Source organism: Sturnus vulgaris, chromosome 18, assembly GCF_052056855.1.
Source record: "Sturnus vulgaris isolate bStuVul1 chromosome 18, bStuVul1.hap1, whole genome shotgun sequence".
Lineage (NCBI taxonomy): Eukaryota > Metazoa > Chordata > Aves > Passeriformes > Sturnidae > Sturnus > Sturnus vulgaris.
In genome coordinates this window covers 9,981,721-10,005,672 of record NC_142260.1, presented here as the reverse complement: position 1 = coordinate 10,005,672, position 23,952 = coordinate 9,981,721, and the positions used below count along the sequence as shown (strand labels likewise).

The 23,952-nt window shown below is 42.1% G+C and overlaps 1 protein-coding gene across 1 annotated transcript in view; it reads right to left on the bottom strand.

Annotated features, from left to right (window-relative positions):
- Positions 1–17,539: 17,539 nt before the first annotated feature.
- FAR1 (fatty acyl-CoA reductase 1) overlaps positions 17,540–23,952 on the bottom strand; it is a 34,063-nt gene continuing 27,650 nt past the window's right edge. The window contains exons 10-12 of the mRNA XM_014882511.2: positions 23,772–23,901; positions 22,404–22,531; positions 17,540–20,510 (exon numbers count right to left, since the gene is read on the bottom strand). Of these exons, the coding sequence (XP_014737997.1) occupies positions 20,348–20,510; positions 22,404–22,531; positions 23,772–23,901 (421 nt within the window). The 3' untranslated portion in view covers positions 17,540–20,347. The remainder of the gene's footprint in view (positions 20,511–22,403; positions 22,532–23,771; positions 23,902–23,952) is intronic.

Below are 23,952 nucleotides of genomic sequence, written 5' to 3'. Positions count from 1 at the left end.
CAGCATCATCCCTGACCAGCACCATCCCTGACCCATCCCTGACCAGCACCATCCCTGACCCATCCCTGACCCATTCCTGACCCATCCCTGACCAGCACCATCCCTGACCCATCCCTGACCCACTCCTGACCAGCACCCCCCCTGACCACAGGTAAAGATTAAATCTTACGATTTGATCTCCACCCCCTCCTTTGTTCTGAATCTCAGTGCAAAGCTGGCTCAGTGTCCCAAACCTGTGCAGTAAGAAAACCAAATCCATTCAATCCCTGGCTGTCCCAGCTGTGTTTTAGCAGGCAGAGCCTGTTCCTGCTGGCCCCAAAATCATGGCATTAGTCAATGCTAGTCAGTCTGGGCTGTCCCTTCTTGTGCTGTGCCCTGGGACAATGAAATGCTTGTAAACCAAATTGTGCTCCGTGCTGTAGAAACGTGCACAGCTGCTCCTTGCCATGACAACATTAAAAAATAATCATGCACACATCCAAATAAGTTTAAACCCAAGAGAAAGCAAAGAATATCGATAATCCTCATCATCAGAACCCTCCAGTTGCTGTTTCTGCTGGTTCTGAGGGGTTTTTACAGGAGCCAAGGGCTGCTGGCAGGGAACACAGGCTGCACTGGGTCAGGGGAGCACTGAGATGGCCCAGCTGCACAACACACAAAGTTGAATTCTTGCTAGAAAAGCCTCTTCGTGCTGCTGCTCCTGTCCAAGGAGGAAGAAAGGTGGAAAATATATACATCCAGTGATAATGTTTAAGAACATTAAGAAGTTTAAGAGAAGAGGGAACAAGGAATGAAGGATACAATGAGCAGCAAATGCTTGTAAGTAATTAACCTGTTAGAGGATCAGTAGAAAAAACAAGATTTAAATGGGATTGGTATTTCTTGGGTTTGGTTATGGTTTGTTTTTTTTAAATACGAGCTGTGCTTTTGAGAGTCGCTGGTCACATCCTAACAGTTTGCAAGGTCACTGCTGGAAAAATGGAAAACCTTTAAGCTCAATAAAATTAATATTTTAAACAAGATATAATGTCTTGAAATAGTACACTTCATTAGTCATATAATTCACATACTCTACTTCTGAATCCAATAGTTCTTAACTGAAAGCAGATTAGTTTTAACATGGACTTAATGTATTTATGTCTGGATAACTGGGCAGGAATTTTGATTTTCCAACAAACTTACTTTTCACCAGTTTTAACCTATTGTAATTCCAATTGCACTCCAAGTTTGCTGTAAAAAAAAAAATTAAAAAATGAAGACTTATTCCCATTTCCCCAAAAGCTTATGAAAGATCCTGAATGGCACCAGCAAAAAAACTCACCTCAGTTTTATTAGGCTTTAGAAGTCACCACCCACCCTCACCTTGGCATTCACTTTTTTCAGTCAGAGCCTTCATGTTACTTCAAAGATCAATAAATTGAAAAGCTGAGGGAATTAGGGATTCTCAGTTCTTAAAATCACAACATTAAGTACCTCTGCAATTCCCAACCATGTTTTTCCCTCTCCCTCTGTACAAATAAAGTCACATCCCAAAGAAGAACCATGCTACACCTTCACTTGGGAATTTTGTACTTTTTTTGGGATTCATGTACTTTTTTAGTCCAGAGGAGATCACTGATAAATACACCTGACTTGCAAAAGACAAGCTACAAGATTTCACCTCAATATCCCCACATGACTCCTGGCTAATCTGGTCTCCTAGTTTAGGATTATAGCTAGGTTTGGGTAAAAAAATTGTGAAAAGTAGTCCTGCAAACTAAAACTCAGCAGTAACAATGCTCACTGTGCTATCAATTCATTTTTTCAGAAAGATTCACATCCATGATTTTTCAGTCACTCAAGCCTTTTTTGGGGAGCAAATTGTTTTCCTGAAAATTAAGAAGAGAAGTAATTATAAACAGGTCAGAGACAAAAATTTTAAGCCAGTATAATTTTGAACCTATTTAATTCCATCTATTAATAAAAACAAAGGGCTGATAAGTGCCTGTTTCTATCCCAAAAACAGACTGACAGCCAAAAGCCACGAGGCAAATCCCTCAGAAGTGACCCAAAACAATTGATATGGGTTCTCACAGTGCTTGCAGATTCTTGGTGGCTTGAAATCAACCCAAAATGAGGCTGCTCCCAGGAGGGCAGCTGTGCCCCATCTCCCATGGAGTGTTGCTGCCATTCCCCTCGTGCCAGTCCCAGCCCTGGCCAGGCTCTCTGGAGACCTGAGCTTGTTTCATGTGGCTGGATTTGCTTTCTTCACCAAAGCTTTTAACCAAAATCTGAATGCCAATACAAAGGAATGAATATATGCCCTGGACAGAAGAGCCCATTCCTTTCACATTCAGCCCCCACTTACAATTTAAAGCATCAAAATCCATTATGGAGCTTCAGCCAGGCTTAGACACAGTGCTGTCCTAAGAGCAGATCCAGAATTTTCAGTTCTGTTCCAAGCTTTGTGACCAACTTGTGTTCCAAGCTCCTGCCTAGTTCTGGTGAATGAACATGTCTCAGCCAAATATTCTGAAATGTTAAGGTGTCACCTATCACACTCCAGGGAAGAGGAAATCTCTTTTCTTCAGGGATAAAGATCTCTGAAAGGGCAGAGTATCTTTACAGGCTTTTAGCAGAAGTTAAAAGTCACCCAGTAACTCTGGAGTTTAAAGAGGAAAAGTTTCTCCCACTCCTGCACAGCTTAGGTCTGCTCCTCATCCTCCCAAATGTTGGTCAGCCTCATGGATCAGATTCCCTTGGATGCAGAGGACTTGGTGAGACTTTGAACACTTCCTCTGATGCTTTAAGTTTTAGCTTTCATATTTTCCAGACTCTGAACTCCATATAAAGTGTTACAAGTTCTCCTCCCAGCTCAGGCACACCAAACAATCCTTTTCCAGCCCCACAACCAAGGACACCGCTGCAGCTTCAGCCCCAAAAAGTGCAAACAGCAGAGAATTGAGGAGAGAATCTGGGAGGATGGGACTGCAGAACCTGGAGCTGGAATTGGACACTTAACTCCAGTATTGAAATGGATCAAAACTTATAAAAGTGTGGTAATGACATGACACACCATCTATCTTCGGTCCATCTTGGGTGTAGCCACATCCAGGCTCTTGCACTGCCCAAGGTGAATCCTTTGAAGACCTTTTAATAAATCCCTGCTTTATTCCTTTAACTCTGTCCAGCCTCTGTTCCAGGTCAGCCTCTCCAGGCATCACCTCCCTCACTGTTCCTGTCACAGCCCATCCCAAAACTGAAAGGGCTGAGGGTTTTGCCTCAGAGAGACACTGAGTTGTGTTTTATTGCCTCCAGTTAACTCAGGCAAGGGCTCAGAGGGAGCAGTAAAACTGAAAGATTGGCTTTTGATAATCTTTTCATTCCAGTTCTCTACACACTCCTAAATTCTCCAGCTGGCCCATCAGGGCACAGAACAAAGTGCACAATGGCAGGAATGTTCAAAGGAGCACTTGAGGCAGTAAGAACCCACAGGAACCCCCCAAGACACCGTTTCCCAGGACATTTGTTCTTTAATTCAGGATTTTGTGTATGTATCAAGATCTATTTGAGTCTCCTGTGCCAAAAGAAAACAAAACAAAACACACACACACAAAAAAAAAAAAAAAAACAACAACAAAAAAAAAACACCCAAGGAACTAAATTTTAGTACAAAATGCAGTTTTTCATCCTGCAGTGCTCAATAGCTGATGGACAAGCCAAAAGTAAGTGGCAACCAAGAATTAAAAGAAACATCACCTGCTGGCCTTTCCCCACTTTCCACTGCAGCTGCATTTTTCCATTTTCCAGTGTATGAGAATTATAGATACAGACTCAGTTACTTACACCTGTGATGAGCAATTTTCCTTTTGTAGCTAAGGCTTCTCCCAGACAGAGATTTTACCTTTCAAAGCAAACAAGACCAAAAAACCAAACAAGGTGAACAATGTCAATAAATGCAGAAATACTGCAGGCTATGGAAAGCACAATGCAGATATCACAAAGCACAAGTGAGATATCAGCCAAAGCTTCTCTTGGATGGAGTCCAGCCTTAAACTGATTAATTGGGAAAGGACAAATGAAGGAAGAGAGAGGGAGCAAAATTTTGCTTAGCTGAAGTATTTGACCTGAATATCTCAGAGTGCTTTGTAATGGCAGATCAATACTAATGATTTTCAGTGAAGATTTGACATATGGATTAAACAAATCTGCAACAGTCAGAAGCAAGTTGGTCACTTAACTTCCAGCTCATTCCCCTTGGGAATTGCAAAATTGCAATTGTTTTGTGAAATGCAAAGTCTTAAATAGCACAGTGGCAGCTCCTCAAGGTAAATATAAATCAAAAATAATAAATCCAGTACATCACCTGATTTTTGGAAAGCACAGTGAATACATTTCAGTGCCTGCTTTTAACATGGGTAAAGATTTACAGTATTACAGTGCTTACAGATTATGCTCAAAATACATAAATACAACACCTCAGGCAGGCAGCAGTGAGGTGAATCCTTGCAGATTTTTTTCAGAAACGTACTTAAATTATGTTACATCAGCCTGGCTATGCTGTCAGTCGTGTCTGCACATCCCATCAAGAGCAGGAGATGAGAGGGGAGAGCTCCAGGTGACTCCAGGGATCCCTGCACAGCATTTTTCACTGTGGGTCCCTCTGCCTTGCTGGGAGATGGAGCTGACTCCAAAGTCCAGGAGTAATCCATGTATTTCTCTTGATCAGCCAGGTGAGACCATCTTCCCCTGTCACAGGAACCTCTGTTTGCTCTCTTCCAGCCTCAGTCTCCACGGCTAAATCATCACTTTCAGGACCCACAATCCAACACAATCCAGAGCAAACTCACAGCCCTCAGCTACTGGGAGATCAAGCCAAAAAGGAGGAGAGAACAGTGAAGGAGTAGCCTGCTCATAAAGCTGTTCATGTTGTGCCAAAACTGTAGAGAGGTGGATTTAAAACTCTTTAAATTGGGGGTATTTCCAGGCTGAAATCTAAGGAGTGGGTTTGGGTTTGTAAAAGACTTCAAGATACACAGTTCCCACTTTTAAACATGGAAATGGAGACACAAGAGAACAAGAGAGACAGAGAGGGGGAACTGAAAAAAGTTAAAATCAGAACTTTGTCTTCTGCTCCTGGAGCAATGTGAGAGTGTGGGAAGCACAGGCAAAACCCAGGCACAAAGAGCAAGATGGTCCAGAGAGACAGGGAAAGCCAGGCCAAAGAGGAGAAATGACCAAGGATGGGCTATTCCCTTATTCCCTTCATTTTCCATTAAAATACAGCCAGCAGCAGGATCCCCTGCACTGCCATTTATCCTGCCAGGACACTGAGGGATGCTGCACTGGAGAAGGCAGGAGCACTGCTCTGTTCTTTCTGCTCTTTCTGCTCTGCTCTTTCTGCTCTGTTCTTTCTGCTCTGTTCTTTCTGCTCTGTTCCAGCTCTGCCATCAGATGGCACAACACTACCAGCTCTGCCACGGAGGGGACTGTGCTAACATCCCATTATTTGGTTTATTAACAGCCATGCCAGCAGCTGGAAAAATCAACATGAATCGTTTTCCCTCTGTACTGCAAGACAAAACTCATTCCAGCACAGTGAGATGTGTAAAGCCACACAGAAGGGTTTGGTTCACAATCTTTTCAAGGCTCTGTAGAAATTAATTCCAGCCTGTTTTCATGGCTGCAAGGAAGGTTTAAGGGAAACTGAGACATCTGCAAAGTTCTCTACCCATAATGAGGAGCCCATGGTGAACATCAGTGACATTCAGCCAGCTCAGCTCTTGCTGCAGGGATTTTTGTCTGCTTTTGCCCATTTTGTGTTCATTCTCAGTGTTGGGGGTACAAGGGGCAGGAATTTCCAAACCCTTTCTGCCCCACAGCAAAGCTGAGCAGGATTCACCCTTGTACCAGGGCACTGACACAAAGCCAGCTGGGTTTAGGCTGTGGATAGCTTAGGATCCTCCAGCTGGATTCATATTCCTATTTTCTCACTTTCATCACCAGACTCCTGCTCACAAGCAGCTTCTACCACCTGCAACAGCTGCTGCCACAGGAGACTCGTGGCTCAGGCTTTACCAGCAATGAAATTCTGGTTCTTTCCTTCTGGGAGCAGACAGTAAATTTCAGCAAAACTAAAGTAAAGCAGTAATTCTAGTAAAACTAAAAACTTCAGTTGTGTTACAGTAAAAACCATGGCAGGATGAGCAAGGGGAAGTAGAAAACTTTTGTATTGAAACCAAGGAGATTCCGTGTGTCTGCAACTGTTGGTGTAGCTATAAATAATGAGGAGGAAATGAGAAATCTGCCTTCAAAATATTCAGTACTTTGAATGTGCAAACGACTAAAGCCTTTGAAAAAATAACTGGGAAAAGGCAAAAAGAGTGAAAGTAAAAAAAAAACTAAATAGTGGAGCTACAAAAAAAACCTAAAAGCCCCTTTTTTGTGTGATATGATCATGCAAGCTGTGAAACAGCCAAGGATGTACAGCCACCCCACCACACACCTTCCTGCTTTGGAAGGGATAAATTTCAGCTGTCTCAGCAATATTTGGCAAAGCTGGCAGGGTTAAGGGTGCAGGTAACTCCTGTCAGGGCAGAGCCAGCTCCCAGCATTGCAACAACAAAATAGTCACACAAGAGTCTTAAAAGCTTAAAAAAATGGATTTAAAGGATCCAGGGCCATTTTAAAGGAATTCCAGGGTGATGTGAAACTGCAGTGGGTGGAAAACTGAACTGGTGGAGTCTCTTGAGCAACTCAGCCAAGACTCTGAGGAACATCCCAGAGCACCACAGGAACATCCCAGAGCACCACAGGAACATCCCAGAGCACCACAGGAACCACAGCACGCTCACAGCCAGGAAGGATTTTGCCTCTCATCAGCACAGGGGGGACATTCACACCCTCAGCAGCAGCTGAAACCACCAAGTTCTTTACAAAACTACTGCAGTGGAGTTCTCCTAAGGCAGGCAGGCAGATTTTAGTGCCAACCCTCTTTGTTGAGAGCTATTAGTGGCACCACATATTAGTGGCTGATCTTCTTTTTTCCTCTGCCTTCACTCAGAGTCAGGATTGAAGCATGAGAAATGGATTTTCAGACTCAGTTATTTATTAATTCTTATCTATAGTATAGTGAATTCGACAGCACCTCTAGCTAACAAGCTAAAAACCACAACATCTTGATTGTTACAAGGTCTCTTAAAGGCAAACAGTCCAATTAAAAGCTAACATCTATATTATTTATATTTTTGACCCAATGACCAAACATCTGTGACCCACACTGGGGGATAGGATAAGAAGAAGAAGGGATAAGAACAAAAAAAAAGCCACCACCCCAGAACCTCCATCTTGTCCCATACCTATTACTATGTTATAAAACCCCAAATTCCAATCCTTTTACCATGTGCAATCACACACTTCTATTTAGCTACACACCCGTGATTTTAACTCCATCACTCAAATTTGGAGCCTTCTCCAAGGCCTCAGGTCAAAAGCAGTGTTCTGCTGGGGGTCAGTGCCAGAAGGTTCAAAACTCCCAGAGTTCAGGGTTCCAAGAGAGGACATTCATTTCTGGCACAGTGGCACAAGGAGATTGGTCACCACGTTTATTCCTGGCTCAAACACACCAGGTGAATTCAACCAGGGCAGGCACAGTGCTGGTTTAAGCTGGACAAGCTTTGCACTGAATTTGATGCAAACAAGAGACAGAACTAAACCACCTTGAAATTCTGTGCCTGCTCAAGACTCCACAGCTGTGGGGGTTGTGAGCAGCACTCTGCTGATGGTGCAAGAGTTTAGGCCAGTTCTGAAAACATAAAAGAGCCCAAAAACCATCACACAACAAAGTAGACAGCAAATACTAACTCCCTGCAGAAAAAACCAGCTGAAACACACTGAATAGCAGCGTTTCTTTCACAACTTTGTGCACAATGCAAGCCTTTTTATGTAGGAAAGTGCCGTGTCAAGCCCTGGGAGCTGCAGAGCACAAATACTGCAGAATGCTGTGGTTTTGTGCCACTCTGTGCTGGTTTATGTTGAATTAGCACACACCACTTTCCTTGCTCTAATGTAATATGTATGGGGTTCCATCACTAATTCATGGTTTAGGAACTCTCTGCTTTCTCTAGAGCAAGGGTCAAGGGTAAACTCTAGTTTTTGGTATCTTTTCATGCAAACAAACAAACAAAAAAAAAAAAGCCTCAGCACAGAAAGCTTGAGCTGGTACATTTGTGTGTGGGCAGGTGGGGGAGTGGAAATGGGGTAGGACAAAAAACAGCACAGCAAACTTTAGTGAGGCACATCCTTACCTCCAGAGTAACCTAACAGAAAAAAAAAATACAAAAAATCCCTAAATAAATAAACCACGCCCCAGCATTTCTACCTGCAGTGTTAGAGGTCTCTGTGGGCTTGGTGGAGTCTTTGGCAACCTGAACTGCTCCCAGGCAGCAGGAAAGCAAAGCAAAACGATCCTGCAGCTTCAGAGCCTGGATTTGGGACTGTGAGGAGTTAAATAATTCAGGCAGTCTCCAGCCACTGTCACGGGCAGGAGAGGAGTGGCTCCTCACCAGGTGTGCTCAGTGAGAGTCACTTGTCAAACAGCAGAGCCCAGCCCCAGGCTGCAGTGCCCAAAGCCTCTCCCAGGGCCGGGACTCACCACTGAGCACAAGAAGATTCCAGCTACAGCCTGATTTTCTGGGCTGTCACAGCTTTTGTCACTTGGCAGATGTGTCCAGCCAAAGTTCTCCTGCCCAGACTGAGTTAAATATAAAACTGACACACAAAATGTAGAAAAACCTCAGCTAAAGAATTTGGGTGCCCTGTGGCTTAAAACTTCTTAAATTTGGAATTTTATTTTTTTAGTTATATTCATTCATTCCTCACTCTGAAATCTCTGGTACAAGATTCTGTTATTAAGTGAAACCATTGAATAAACAAAACTAGAATTTCATATAAATTAGTGTTGCATGAGTGGCCACTGCAAAGGTTAGAATAGCAGAAAAGCTGAAATAATTAAAAACAAGAAAAACAAACAAAAAAGTCAGGTCAGAACATCTGAGATGCCACTCCTCTGTTGTATATTTTACACGTCTTTGACCATCTGGACACTCAAAGACTTCAGAATGTACAACTCCAGCTGAGGAGCTGCAGAGGAGCTGTGAGAAGTCCAGCTGAGGCTTAATGATCTTCACTTCTTAGCTGAGCAGATGAGAGCAGAGGAAGCTCCATTTTGCCATAATTTGATTGCTGTTGGCACCCCAACATCCCAGCAAGCACTGCAGACCTCACTCGTGCAAAGTTCTCTCCTAGAGAGAGCTTGTGATTGTTGAAGCAAGGAAGTGCTGCTTTTAGAATTCAAGCTGAAATGAAATCATCTGCTGCTGTGCAGCTTTCATTGGCCGACCTCAAATGGCACCTGAGCTGGGTGCTCTGCCTGTTTAAACTCTTTTTTTCCTCTTTCAGGAAACTTCTCTTTAATCAGAACACTCCTCTACCCAATAAAATGTGGAATGTAATAATGCACAAGAACAATGGAATGGTTTGGGTTGGGAGGGACTTTAGGGATGATCCCATTCCAGCCCCCTCCATGAGCAGGGCCACCTCCCACTGCCCCAGTTTGCCCAGAGGCTCATCCAGCCTGGCCTCGAACCAGTGACAGGAGATGCCTTTGCCATTCCAATTCTCCCTGGCACATCTGTTCCCACAGGGCATTCCCTTTGCTGGGTTTGGAATAACCACACAGGTTATTCCTGGGTATTCTCCAGGCAGCACATCAGGCCTGGCTTGTTTGCCAAATTCCACCCAGCCAGGATTCAGAGCTTGGAAACCCTGGGAGACCCCAGAAGAGCCAAGGGCTCTGGGAGATGCTGCAGGAACCTCAGAGCTGCCTCCAGCAATTCCCACATTCCCTCCCATCCCCAGCAGGGATGGCACAAAGGCACAGGAGGGACCACAGGTGTGGGACAGGGGCTCAGAGCTCTGCCAGCACCCCCAGCCCCCATGAGAGACTCCAGAGAGCCCCCAAGGGCTGGAGAGCACTGGGTGTTGGGACTCAGTGTTTGTTCAGCCTTACCTGTGTTACACTCAGTGCTACAGCACTGCTGGCTAACAGGCTAAAAATGGAGACATCTCTGTCCACAAGGCCTTTTAAGGCCAATCTGTACAATTAAGAACTGACACCTAAATTTTTTTACTTTTAACCCAATGACCAAGCACCTGTGACCCACAATGAGGAATTTTCTATCTAATCACAAACGTACCACCTATACCCATGAAGAAGAAGGTGAAAAGGAAAGAAAACTCCACCCTAAAACCTCCACCTTGCTTTCTAGATATTGCTATATCCTAAGACCTTAAATTCTAAATTCTTCACCCTGTGATATTACACACCAGTGACCCCAGTTCTATCACTCGATTTTGGAAGCCTTCTCCACAGCCTCAAGTCAAAAGCAGTGTTCTCTTGGGGGTCAGAGCCTGTCAGCACAGAAATTCCAAACTCCCAGTTCCCAGGGTTCCATCACCTGCTGCTGCCTGAGGCACAGTTCAGCTTTCAGCAGCACTCTCTGCTCACCCCAAGGTCTGCCTGCAGCAACAGCCCCGTGGGGAAACAAAAACGAAACAAAAACTGCACAACCCCGTGGGGAAACCTCCTCTTTTGGCTCGTCCTCCCTGCTCAATGAGTTGTCACTCCAAACACCACAGCAGAGCAACAGCATCTGCAATATTGCTGTTAACAGGGTACCAGCACATTCCCTCCACCACTGCTTAGCTCTGCATTCCAGCTGGCTTTAAAAATTAACTCTAGAACACAGCTCCTGCAGAGCACTAGGAAAAGGACAACTAAAGGGGGGTTTTTATTATTTTTTTATCCCCTCAAATGTGTGCAGCTACAAGGTCCCAGGTTGTTTTCATTAACTGGCAGGAGCAAAGTGCCTTCCATGCAATGCAATTGAATCTACTCCTCTACTTTCACCTCTCCACTTCTTGCTACCTGCTCAGGCATGTGCAAAGAGCACTTTTCAGCTCTGACACTGTCTCTCAGCAAGTTGATTTTCCAACTATCAAGCTTTCAACCTCAACAGGAAACAAACTTCAGCCCACATCTCTTAATGCAGTCACAAAAATAGCTCTTATGACAGTTTTTAATTTTTCACACTCTTTACTAATCCTTTCTATTCACAACTCAATAGTCCTGGAGCAGAACTTATTGACAACACATGCTGTGTGTTAGTAACTAAACAGCCCCAGGACTGTAAAGCCCCAAAGTGCATTCAATACCCCTGTAAGGGTGAAATGGAGATGACAAATCTTCCAGCTCCTTGGAACACTGGAAATCCTCTTGTCCACCTTGCACTGCAAGCATTTAAGCTTTTGCTACAAAGATTGGAAAGCCACTCATACATTTTTGTGTATATATATGTATGTATACGTGTGTGTATGTGTGTACTCATATATGCTTGCAGAACTTACACCCAAAAAAGAGAAAATCATGTCATTTAGAGGGGATGGATTTTATTTGGAAATTGTCACTAGCATTTTAATCTGCTATTTAATAATGAGTTAGAAAATGTTTAATTTTAATACAGTTCAGCCTGGCTAAATATCTCGATATAGCATGTAGTCTGCAAAGTGTTAAACTTCAGTGAATTTGAGAAGTGCTGCCTGTATAGATTATTTACTCGAGTACTTTGAAAGCACACCATTGGCACCAGGCCCCATTTACAATCAGGCCCCTGAGGCAAGACTCTGCTTAAGAAGTTAATTACCAGGCAAGAGTGACCCAGCCTCTGGTTCTCAATTCCCAACTCATCTTCAGTCATTCCTCTCCAAAGAAAAACTGAAAGAACAGCAGTGTCAGAAAATCTGTTCTGATAATGTTACAGCCTGAGTGCATATCAAGGGTAATTGCATGACACTCGTTCAGAATACTGAATATTGCTTTTCTTGTAAGCTCAGTAACGCACACAGCTCAGAAGGTCAGTGCAGGTAAATGCAAGCAGAGCCCACCAATCCACATCCTGTGTATTCAAATGATTTTAGCCCAAAGACATCCCAGACAGTGGCCAGGAGTCTGCTGTTCGAAACCTGCAATACAATTAAATTTCACTTGCAGCCTTTGTACCTTTTATCTTCCCTCAGATAGTTCACTTTGGCAGAACAGAATTCAGCAGCCTGAGACATCATCCTGCAGCAATTTTCCAGTTAACTAAAACCAATTCCTGCAGGAGCAAAAATCAGCGTTTGCAATAGTTTAGTAAAGTGTTTACTTCCCAAACACAATCTCTAAGGCAGTTACAATTTCCACCCTAAAGAAAAGGACAGCAGTAAAGAGATTTTAAGAGCAGTGATTCATCACCTACCTTCCTTTTCAACTTTAATTTTCCACTCTTCTTTCAGCCAGGTAGGTGCAAATACCACCAACAAGCTCTGCAAGTTTTATTTAATCCAGTTGTATGAAATCAGACACTTTTTTTTACCTCTTTCCCATTCCTTTTAAGCACAAGTATTTCTTGCTATCATGAGGTAGCAGGGCAGAAGGCTTTAGTCAAGTCCCAAGCAGTAATTTCTGCAATAAGGCTGAAATGTTTCCTCCCATTTCCCACCTGCATTCTGTGTCCATCTCCAGCTGTGTCTGGTTTCTAAGGGATCCTGTGGAACCTGTGCTGCTGAAAGGGACCAGCAACAGTCTCTGGAAGGGTGACTGAGGAGATGCAGCAGCCAGCAGCTCTCAAAACCCCAGGAATGGAGCAGGAGACACCCTGGGCAGGCAGCTGGCAGCCCCAGTTTCAAGATTCATTCTTTCAGCATCACTTGAGGCACAGCTGAACTCCTTCTTGTTCTGCTCTAGAGCCCCAGGCTGTTCTGTGCAACACCACACACTAATCATTACCTGCTCTAAACTCTCCACCTGGGTTTCTAAAAATAACAAGGTGATCTTAACAGAGGAGCCACCAATGTGGCATGGGAAGAGGAATGAAGAGAAAGATGATCTGTACGAAGATTTCATGCTTTAAAGATGATAATCATCCCTCAGGATGCAAGTCATCATCTTCACTTGTCATGTTTTAATGGCTTTATGACAGCAAATGCAAGAAACATTTGAGTGTGGTGACAACAGCCTCTCAGGATTATGAAGGGTGTTACTGGGAGTGTGCAGGTGACACTGCATTTCCACTCGGGGTGTTTTTCCTGGCTCTGAAGTGCCTGAGGCTCTTTCAGGTAAGTTATTTTACCATGCCACCACACTCCCAGCTTAACCCCAAAAGGTGCCTGCCATATAAAGGTTCATTCCTGACCTGCATGCCAAGCACCTGGAAAGGTCCCACAAGTGAAAGGAGCATCTTTGTCCAAATTGTTCATTCAGATCCCGTGACAGCAACACTGATCACTGCTGGCTCCCAGGATAGTAACATTTCAGCAAGACAGGAAGCAAAAACCCCAAGGTTCCACCAGAATGACTAAAATGACGAGAGACTGCACAAGTGTAAAACAAAGAAAAAAAGAAGTGCCAAGAAGAACTGGCAGATGTTTTTGCACTTGGTTAAAAAAGTTCATTTCTAATTAGAAGCAAATTTATTTGATAGGTGTTAGGACAACCTTTAGAGAGAAAAGCACCGATTGCTTCCATATTCTGTGTCGCTGAGTTTTCAAAGCATTTTTCTTTTTACCAAGCCATATTAAAAATATTTTAGCTCATTAATTCAGACTTAACTAGTATTTTTACCAACAGATTAACTCCTATCAGTACTTTCCCTGCAGTCATAGCAGAGACTGATAAAACAGGGAGACCACTTAACATTTGAAAACATGGAACTGTTCTCTGTCTCTCTAACCTGAGGACTGCTATAGAAAATCCTTCACAGAATACTTTTGGAGTAGAAGTCCCTACAGTACCTTCAGCCACCTAAGGTCCCCTAGAATTTCAAGTCACATTTCCTGCTCTTTGAGCTCCTATACAGGTGCAAAGCAGCCACTGAAATGCAGAAACCACACGGAATGCAGGGGCCAGCACAGCAGCAGCTGATCTCTCCAGAAGGTGACTTACTGGGCTAAGTGCAGCACATTGCTATTAAAAATGGATGGGCTTGGTTTTCAATTAGAGTCACAAAGAGTGGGAGTTGCCTTGCATGCTTTTCTTTCCAAATCAAATATTTATCAGAGGAAAACCACAGGTGTCACTGACAAGGAGAGATTAGCTGTGACTTAAAACCACACACCTGGATTGAAAAGTGGTGAGACATGCTCTGCTTACTAAGCAACCTTCAAAGTGCATGCAAATTTGCCCAGGCAAATTAGAAGGCTTTCCTTTGTTTCAAAGAAGTAGAATTTGACAGCATTAAAACTCCAAAGTGCCATTTTTCCTACAGTGCCTGGCATTAATGAAATGTTTACAGCCTAGAGCATCCAATCTTTTTGTCTCAAGTCAGCTGAGGGGGTGGCAAGAGCAGAGGCACCAATGGCAGCATCTGGTTTTTTAACAGAGTCTCATCAAAACTAGGCAAAAAGTCCTAGCATGGTGATTCTAAACCTAAAGCTGTTTTTAGTTCCCCAAAGGCAAAGGAAGTATTGCAGAAATCTGAGTCTCTGCAGTAAACTGGCATTTTGCTGCTTGGTGCTTTTCAGGGAAGTCCTTAAATCCTGGCAGGGGTGTGTTCAGTTTTGTTCCCTTCAGTATTTTGGCAATTATGAGTTTATCAGGTGGGAATCCTGACGTGGGGAAGAAAAACAAAGGAGCCAAGAGTTTTGAAGTTGGTTTGCTCAGTGCAACCCAAAACTTTATAAAATACTCCAGTACCAGAACTTACTGAAGTATATTTAAATCCAGAGCTCAGGTTTTCCTTTTGAAAAAGCTTCTTCAGCAAGGGGACATGAAACCCAAGATCTGAACACAGAAGCTGCCCACTGGATTGTCACTGTTGCAAAGTGACAAGTAAGAAAAAGGTGATTATTTTGAGTCCTAGATTAGATCTGGCCCAAAATTCACCTGAATCCTTCCCCTGCTTACTAGGCACAAGATTCTGAACCCATGTGCTGTGTGCATCATGCAACAAATAGCAGGTTTCTGACCTGAACTGGGAGAGCCTTTATGGAACAGGAAAGGTAAGATGGGTTTGAAAGACAGAGGCAAACAAAATCCAACCAGGCTTCCTCAAAGGAAAGGTGATTTCACACAACTGGAGAATACAGAGAACAAATATTAGCCATATTCAGCCTCCTTCTCCCTTAATTTAACCATTTCCTTTTGCTCCCACAGGTCTCTCTCTCTCTCCCACCCCACAGTGTGACTGCTTTTGCAAAGTCTCTCCTTATTTTAAGCATTTGCCTTATGATTCTGAATCATACTGAGAAAGCTGTATTCTAGAGGAAGTCAAGGCTCCTTGATTTCAATTCTTGAATTCCACCCAAGTAGGTGCCTAAAACAACAAGCATAACTATTTGTGTCCTGGACATGAAGTTCTGGGATAATTTCATCAGGAATGAAGAAAAGGATGAGCAACTGAGTTTCATAAAGATAAAAATAATTCAATTATATTATGCCATCCTGGATATGGATTAAGGCTGACATAGGAAAGTTAAGAGTGTCTAAGTACGGAATCATTTTCTCTGAGGTGGCAAATCAGATGTTTGCTGATGAAAACAAGAATAGCACAGCTCCTTGCTGCTGCTGCTGCTGTTTCTTCACAAAGGACACAGCAGAAATCCTACCATAAGGGGCAAGGGCAATTTTAGATGTAATGCTCATCCTACCCAGAACATTGTAACCAAGTGGTGGTCTAAGGATCTATGGCAAGTTTCCTTTTCTCCATATGCTCATTAAGAAGCAAAAGAGGCCTTGTTTCTTCATGTCAGGCCACGAATTTTCCAAAAGCGACAGTAGTTACAGAACCACAATCCTCAAAGGTGTAACAGTTCAATTAGAATGACATCAAAGGCTTATGGTAACAATCCCAGCCCTTGAGGTTAATGCTTGTAACTGAATCAAGAATTTAAAAAGTCCCATTCACACTACCTAGGGCCCGTGGCTCCGGGCATTCCAGTGCATTCATGTGTTGGAACTTGTGCTTTCACCACTTAGCCACGGCTCCTCCTGCTTCCCATAGCAAGAATAAAAGCTGCTCAGAGCCGTCATTGTTCCATATTCCAGAAGAGACAGTTGCAGAGTCATTAATTACCTGTCAGTGAGTCACAGGAGCTGTGCAGCAGGGCGAGTTCCTGCACTGAAGAAAAGCTCTGAGATAACACGAAGGAGAAAAGCATTTATAAATATCTTGGGAATGGAAGCGGGGTTAAATTTAGTTGGAGATGGCAGAGCAGCAGCTCAGTTACACAACCTTTAACTCTGCAGGCAGAAAGGAGGCCAGAGCTGCCTGAGGGGCTGAGCAGGGCTCCAGAGACAGGAAGGAAACCTGGAAGTGGTGAGAGCTGTCAACCTGCGCTTCTAAATTTATGATGGCACGGCACATCTTGAAAAGAAGAGCTGACAATTCCCATCAGCTCCACAGTAAATCCAGATTTACTCCAACACACAGCCAATGTCTCCAGGCCAGACAAAAACTGCCCCTGCTTCAGCACAAAGAGACTAACAAACAAAAAATACACTTAAATACATTTCTCCAGAGCAGGGATTCTTTCTGCTCAACAGGTTAGGAAATATGTACAATTATGGGAAGTTTTACTTCCCAGCTCAGTGCTGGGGGCCTCTCAATCCAGGTTACCTCTACAAACCTGTTCTCTGCCTCTCAATACAGGATTTAATACTGTGAAGAAATGGCAAAATGTTCAACAGCACAAGACATGGGAACAGCATCTTAAAACCTTTTTGCCCTTTAGTTCCAAGTTTCAATTTGACACTGACAAAAACCATCTCGGTTTAGGTTTTTTAGTCTTAAAGGAAAGGTTAAGCTTAAAGCTGGCAGACCCCAGATCCACAGCTTGCAGATCTTTAGGATTGTATTCTTGACAAAAAAAAAAAAAGGAGGAATCTGTGAAAACTGAATATTCCAAGAAATAAAAGTTAAAAAACAAAATCCCACAGCATTTTGGTGATGCACTAACTTAACTACCTTAACTACCTTTCCCTCCCTCACCACGAAATGCAGATGCCATAAATAACTGGAGTTGCTTGAAATGTTAACCCTAAAGCTTCTGCAAAACCACAGTACCTTTTTTAAACCATATGAAAATGCAGATGGGTTCACACTATTTAAATAAATTTGAAACCAATAGTACAAATGAACAAGCAATGACAGTGAGGGGAGAAGGGGCTGACACACAAAAAGTCACCATGACCAGGGACACCTCGCCCTGTGTTCTGGTATCAGCTCATGAAGGTTTAGATTCTGGGGCTTTGGGGGGTTTTTCTGCGGTTTATGTTTTGGTTTGTGATTGTGAGGCTTTTCTGCTTTGCTATTTTTTAAATGCACATTAGTCAGTAACTCGATTTTCATGGTTTCTCACAAAGGAAAAGAGCATGTTCATGTATATTCAGATGGCATTTAAATTATCTGGATATTTTCCACTAATTATCCTAAGCAACATAAAAAGATACAATAAACACTGTAACAACACTTTCAAGGGATTTGTTTATTTTTGGTTTACAAACAAAGGCACCCAATATTTCTGTTTATGTCTTATAAAAGCTCACAGATTTAGCATTTGTTTCCAAACATCTGTTCCTACAGCAGAGAAAAACATTACAGGAAAATGTAATTTTTTTTTTCCTGGTCCCCGATTTAAATACCAGTAACAGTTCAGTGATAATGTTGTTTCAGTCTGTTTCTCTTCTATTTAACCAGCTCATACCCCTCTTGTAACTTGCTAGTCAAAACACTGAGTCTGCCTTCATGGACCAAAATGTAATTCCAGTATATTTCTGACCAACATCCTTCATGTGCAACCACTGGTGTGAAGAACTGCAGGACAACAGGGCTCCCATATAAAAAAACCCCAATAGTTCCAGGTAGAATTTCACAGACTGACCACAGGGAGTGACAAAACCAGCAGAATTGATGTGACACTGAATATACTGTCAGTTCAATAGGGTGATTGATGAATTGGTGTAAAATACCAATAGGGCACAGAACAACAGTCTCCAAAGAAGGGAAAAAAATAGGTTTCTAAATTGGCAAATGTTAGTGTAGAGGTTAAATAAGCTTAGGCTTAAAGTAATCCCTCTCTTTGTTATTTATCCAAAAGACTAAATTTCTAAGCAGTGTCTTGGACCAGAAGTAATGGGTTCATTGGCTTCATAGTTTCTCTCGGTATTAACAAATCAACGTTGGATGTATCATGTTCATAGGTTATGTTTATAGTTAGAAACAATAAATGCCTACGTGGATTGTTTACAGAGTAACTTTCAGAGTAGGATGTATTGTCTTCAGCAAACTTCAGCCACGTGCCAGCAGGGGAGCAGTGGTGCCACTGGTCATGGAGGGATGGCAGTGGCCATTATGCCCCTCTGAATAAAATCTGTAATTCAGGAATGCTTCAGCATACTTTCAGGTCTAATGAGACACTTGGGGAGGCAGCTAAAAATGTCATACACCTACTGCAGCTGTTAAAGTGTTAACACCTCCAAGCACAGAAGCCTTAATTGATTTCAGCCACAGTCAGAGGTCTCTCACACAAGGTGTGGTCCTGGACCATTTAGACCATTTTCATCACTAGCTTTATATATACACCAGTAATTTTAAAAAGGAATTACACCTTAACTACTTACTACAGAATATTTAGCTTCAACAAGGAAGCCATTATCTTTTCAAAATGAGATATACACCTGCAGGAAAGGTGTTCTCTTTAAAGTAAGAGTTTTTAGAAGAATAGCAAAATAAGTTCTTTACAAATTTAATTCAATAGGACAAAAAATTACCAAGGGCAAGTATAATGTAGTTCTTGTGTAATTATTTGCCTTTGCAGGCAGATTCAAGAACAAATTCATCAGTACAAACTGATTTGAATGAACAAACACTGGGCAAGGGTGCTGGTCAGTGCATGAATTAGAGGAACACTACAGTGCTCTCACATCTGTGCAACCAAAATTTCAAGGGATCTTCATGTATTGCCTTGGATTGAAGAAACAAGGATTCGAGCTTTTCTTACAACTTCCCATTTTTACAGATGCCTTCCTTACTCAAACAGAGGAACATGCAGAAAAAACACCCCATATTTCTTCAGGTTTAAACCTAATAATTTAAGTTAAAAGATCAATGGAAGAACTGTTAACATCTATTCATTTTGGAGCAAGGTGCATCTTACTCTGCTTGCCCAGTGAAATGAGGTTTTACTAGGGCAGGGTTGAGAAAGTGTGCTTGTGCATTGGTGTTGCCCATGCATCAAATTTAACAGCTCAGAGATTTTGAAAAAAATACTAATTCTTGAAGTATTTGCTAACATTGCTTACAGCCAGAAAACAGGTCTATCTCTTAATGAAAGTCTGCAGCTTGTCCAGCTACCATTACCAGCAATATAAATAGCAACCAAGCATAATAAATTCCTTTTTGTAACATTTACCCTTTCAAGTCAGAAGAAGTGCTGGCTCTGTATTCTCAAAAAAAAAAAATTATTAAAAAGAAGACAGTCAATGACTTTATTTGCCCCTCTCTGGGTAACACTTCCTTTTATCTGCTCAATGCAAGGATCAATTTTGCTTTCAGAATAGCAAATTGTTCATGCTGACACAAATGCAAAGTGGACACAGCCAGGTTCAAGCACAGAACCCAATCACAAAGTGCATTCTGAAGCCCAGATATACAGAAGGCCCTTCAGTAAATAAGGAAGATTGGTTCATTTTTTAATTTATTTTTTCTTTTAAAGCCAAGGAGGCACCATTGTCGCATCCCTACTTTGAGGGGAAAGGAAGAAGTGGCAAAACCTAAAGACAAATAACAAAACTTCTCAATTGTTTTATTTTAGGAGATCCAGAGTCATTTGTACACTTTTTGCAACTTGCAAAACCCTTTGTAATTTAGAAGAATTTCAAATAAATAGATCTACAGCAACTACTATCTACTATGCCAATATTTATCTTGCTCAATGTGGAGTAAAACTTAAAAGAAAAAGAATCATGTTAAGGCAGATTCCGATCAAACATGTTCCAAATTGCACAGTTATGTTGGTCAGTGGTCTAATATCAGGTCAAAGAGTTAAAGGTATCTAAATGCTTTTCTAAGCCAATTCAGTGTGGCACTTGCCCTTTTGATTTGCTCCATTTCCAGGAAGATACACAGCTAACATTACAAATACCATACTGCTTATTTCTCACTTCAATTAAAAATGAAATTATGCTTCACGAAATGTGAGATGACTACATGGTACAGGGTTTGTGCAGTTAGACCACCATATGCATAGATGTCCTAATGCTAAATCCTCTTCCTCAGTATCTCATGGTACTGGAGGCTCTGAAGTAGGAGAGGAACTTGTAACACAGGCTGACCACAAAGTACCAGATGTTTCTTGCCATCTGTGACCTGGCGATGAAGATGCGCCAGATGAGGATCACGAGAATCGTGTTGAAGCCGTAGCGAATGTTCCTTAACCTGGGGACAAACAAAAGCCATCACTGAGGGCCAACAAATACACAGACTCTGAGGAAAAAAGAACACTCTAAAAATTCTGGTGTGTGAACAGCATTTGTTCATCTCAAGGCACGTTATGAGTAATGAGAAAAGCGAGTAACAGAAAAGCAAGCAGAGCCCTGTCGCTCACCACAAGCATTTCTGCTTCAGAGCTGCTTGGTGGAAACCTCCTGAAGCCAACATCACAGTGCTAACTTACCTACAGAAGGCTGCCAACCAGAAAATATTTCACACTCTGAACCTCCCTTCTCCCCAAAAACTTCTTAAATACGTAGAAGTAACTCCAACTGCCACTGATGACAGTAACAAGGGAAAAAACCAAACCTCACCCCATCAGATGAGAAGAACTCATCAGATTTTCCAGACATTTCCAGCCAAGGAACCCAGGCTCTTCACTGCAATTTTAAACTCCTTCCTTCTCAAGGAACTATATTTAAAGTGTAGGGTCAACTAAGTGACCTTCTAGAGCAACTGTGCTTTTTAGCAATCTTCTTGCATGTAGAGATGGAAGCTTTGAGAACAACAGCAACCAGAATTTGCTCAGATTTCTTAGAACAATCTCTTTGGCTCAGTAGATTGTGACAATTTCTATTTTAAAGGCAGCTCTTTTTAGGGAAATACTGCCTTCATCTTGTTTACAGGCAAGGCTGGGTTCCTTTACAGATCTTATTTGCAAAGAAAAAGTTTAAATGTGTGTGTTACAAAAGCAACACTTTTCCACTTGAAGAACAAATGTACCCAGTGGTTCCCTAGAGAAAAATGCCCTTTGGGCTGCCAAATCTGGTTAATACTAAGGCAGTGGACTCCAAGATTAGAGTTAAGAACCAGATGGTAACAAAAGAGACCAAATGAATACCTCAGAGTAAATCTAAGTCAGAATCTCAACCTCTTGCTAAACAATCCACTTACAAATTTTAGAGCTGGGGGCAACCAGAAGCTGCTCCAATACAAGATTATTTCTTGTGTCATTTTCACAACGATCCTTTGCACAAAGAATAGCAACTATGTGATCATTTCTACACACTTTTTAATGGCATCTAAATGAAAATTTAAAAAAACAGCCACACAAAACAACCCAGAAGGGACACTTATTTACCTATATCCACAATTACCAGACACTATCTTTCAAAAGTGTATTTGCTGTTCTAAGGTACACCAAACCCCTCCACAGCTGCCAATCCTTGTCTTTAGAAAGAAAACACAAGTCACAACCAGGATTGTTTCTCTTTGTGCTATCAAGACTGCAGATGTGATCTAGCATTGCAGAACAAGATGATTTTTACTTCACTCTTAAAAGAGACAAATCAGAAAGTCTACAGATGCCTTGATGAATAAGCCAAGAACAGAACAAGGGCAACTGTGCTAATAAAATTCTGGACAGTCCCAATCCATCCAAATGGCAGGAATTAATCCACAGAGAAAAGGCTAAAGGAGGTCACCCTAGGGCACCAAAGTGTCTGCCTGTTTATTCATTTGCCTCAAAAGATCACATTCCCAGAGCAGCTGTTGTTCTATTGAATCTGCCCAAGAAGCCATTCTGACCTGTGTAACCACCGACCTGTGACCTCCCAAAAGATATTTGGGTAAAATCAAACACCTGGATTACAGAATCCACACCAGTGATCCCAGACTGATACTCTAACTATTAATTCTGGGAGCAACCCTGGAGCAACAAATGTGTTTTAGAAAATGCTTCAGACCACTGGACTGGAACAGAAGAATTGTGGAGAACCTGAACAGTTGTAATTAAGAATAATTAAGTTATTACATGGAAAAGCAAACCTGGACAAATGCGGGGCACAGAAAATATGAATTTATACTTAAAATAATAAAAAAAAATAAGATAATACTTACTTATTTAAGTGTTTCCTAGCTGCAGGGAGGCCTGACATTTCTTCATTCAGCACATATTTCTTGGTTCCCAGGCAGTAATTTTCCATATATTCTGCCCAGTGTAGTTGTCGAACATCAAAATTAAATGTCTGCATAAGAGAAAAGCTTCCACTGTTAGTCGCCTAAAAATTCACCTCTACATAATTTAAATGAAAATAAATGTCTTTATTCCAGATAAATCCAATTTGGCTTTGACACAAGAAAGTTATCCTATCCTTAATCCTAGAAACAGTCCAGATTTAGGCTCCATTTCTGATTTAACCACTGGCTTCTGGCATCATCTCTTCCAAATTTTAATCACTCCATGCTTTACTTTCCCTCCTCAGCAGTTCCCTCCTCTTCTCAGTTTTCCCATTTCAACTGTCTGTAAGGAATTCCATTCTGAAAATAACTATTTTCTAGTATGTTATTTATTTTTAAACAACCGGGTAATTCTAATGTGCTCTAAAATAAACACTGCTCTGTGCCAAGTTCACAATTTGGTAAGTGCAGGGTTCTGCTAACTGTGTTTAGAGTTATACAGTTATATTTTAAATACAACCCTCTGAGTGCCTTCTGTAGGGGAGAAGATCACTATGATGAATTTGATACACAAGTTTTTTACTGATGTATTGATTTCCTCATCTCAAGATTCTACAGTACCAGTGTTTAAATCCCAACAAAATGCAGCAATTTGAAAATATCAACACTTCAAAGCTCTGGTGTTGGGCATTTTGCTTTCCAAATTTTTCCTGAATTCAAGTTGCTTGGAGAAGGCAAGAGGACAGGAAGGAGTGGAAATACCATCCACACAAAAATCACCAAATGCTATTTTACTTCCTACTTTTAGACAGCTTATTTAGAAATTTGGCATCTTTTCTGGAATGTAACTACTGAACTGATTCTGGAAAACACTTCAGCAGCAAAGACATCTTCAGAATGGCAAAACTGTTCCAAAGGCATAAGGGAATCTGAGTTTTTAGAATTGTAACTGCTGATTTCTATTCTGCTGAATATTTACCAAGAAAGCCATAGCAGAAGGCAAGTTTCAATTCAATTGGGGCACCTGAGCCATTGCTGGTGGAGGAGGCAGGGAAAATTAGGAGTAAAGTTAAACCTGGGAAGAAACAACTTTTCCTTCTCCCTCAACAACCTGCAATCCTTGTTTCACTTCTCCCTGCCCTTGCTCATCTCCTCAGGTCACTGATGGAGCTTTTCACACATCTGACAGGACCTCCCAGGACCCTGCAGTGCTCAGCTCCTCCTAGCTCAGCTGCACATTAGGTCAGGTCCTTATTTAATCCTGGGCTGCTGAGCTGCCACCCCCTCTCAGTGTCCATGGCCACTTGCCTTTTTGTCTTCAGGGGTCAGCTGGTTCATCAGCATGGTCATGTTCTCAGTGCTCCAGGTCCAAGAATTGCTTGTAAAGTACTCTAAAAACATCATGGACTTATGAAGACGTGTTATTGTCTTCATCATCCTGCAATCCGAGGCATGGAATGGACAGGTTACAGGGGGAAAGATTGCTTCA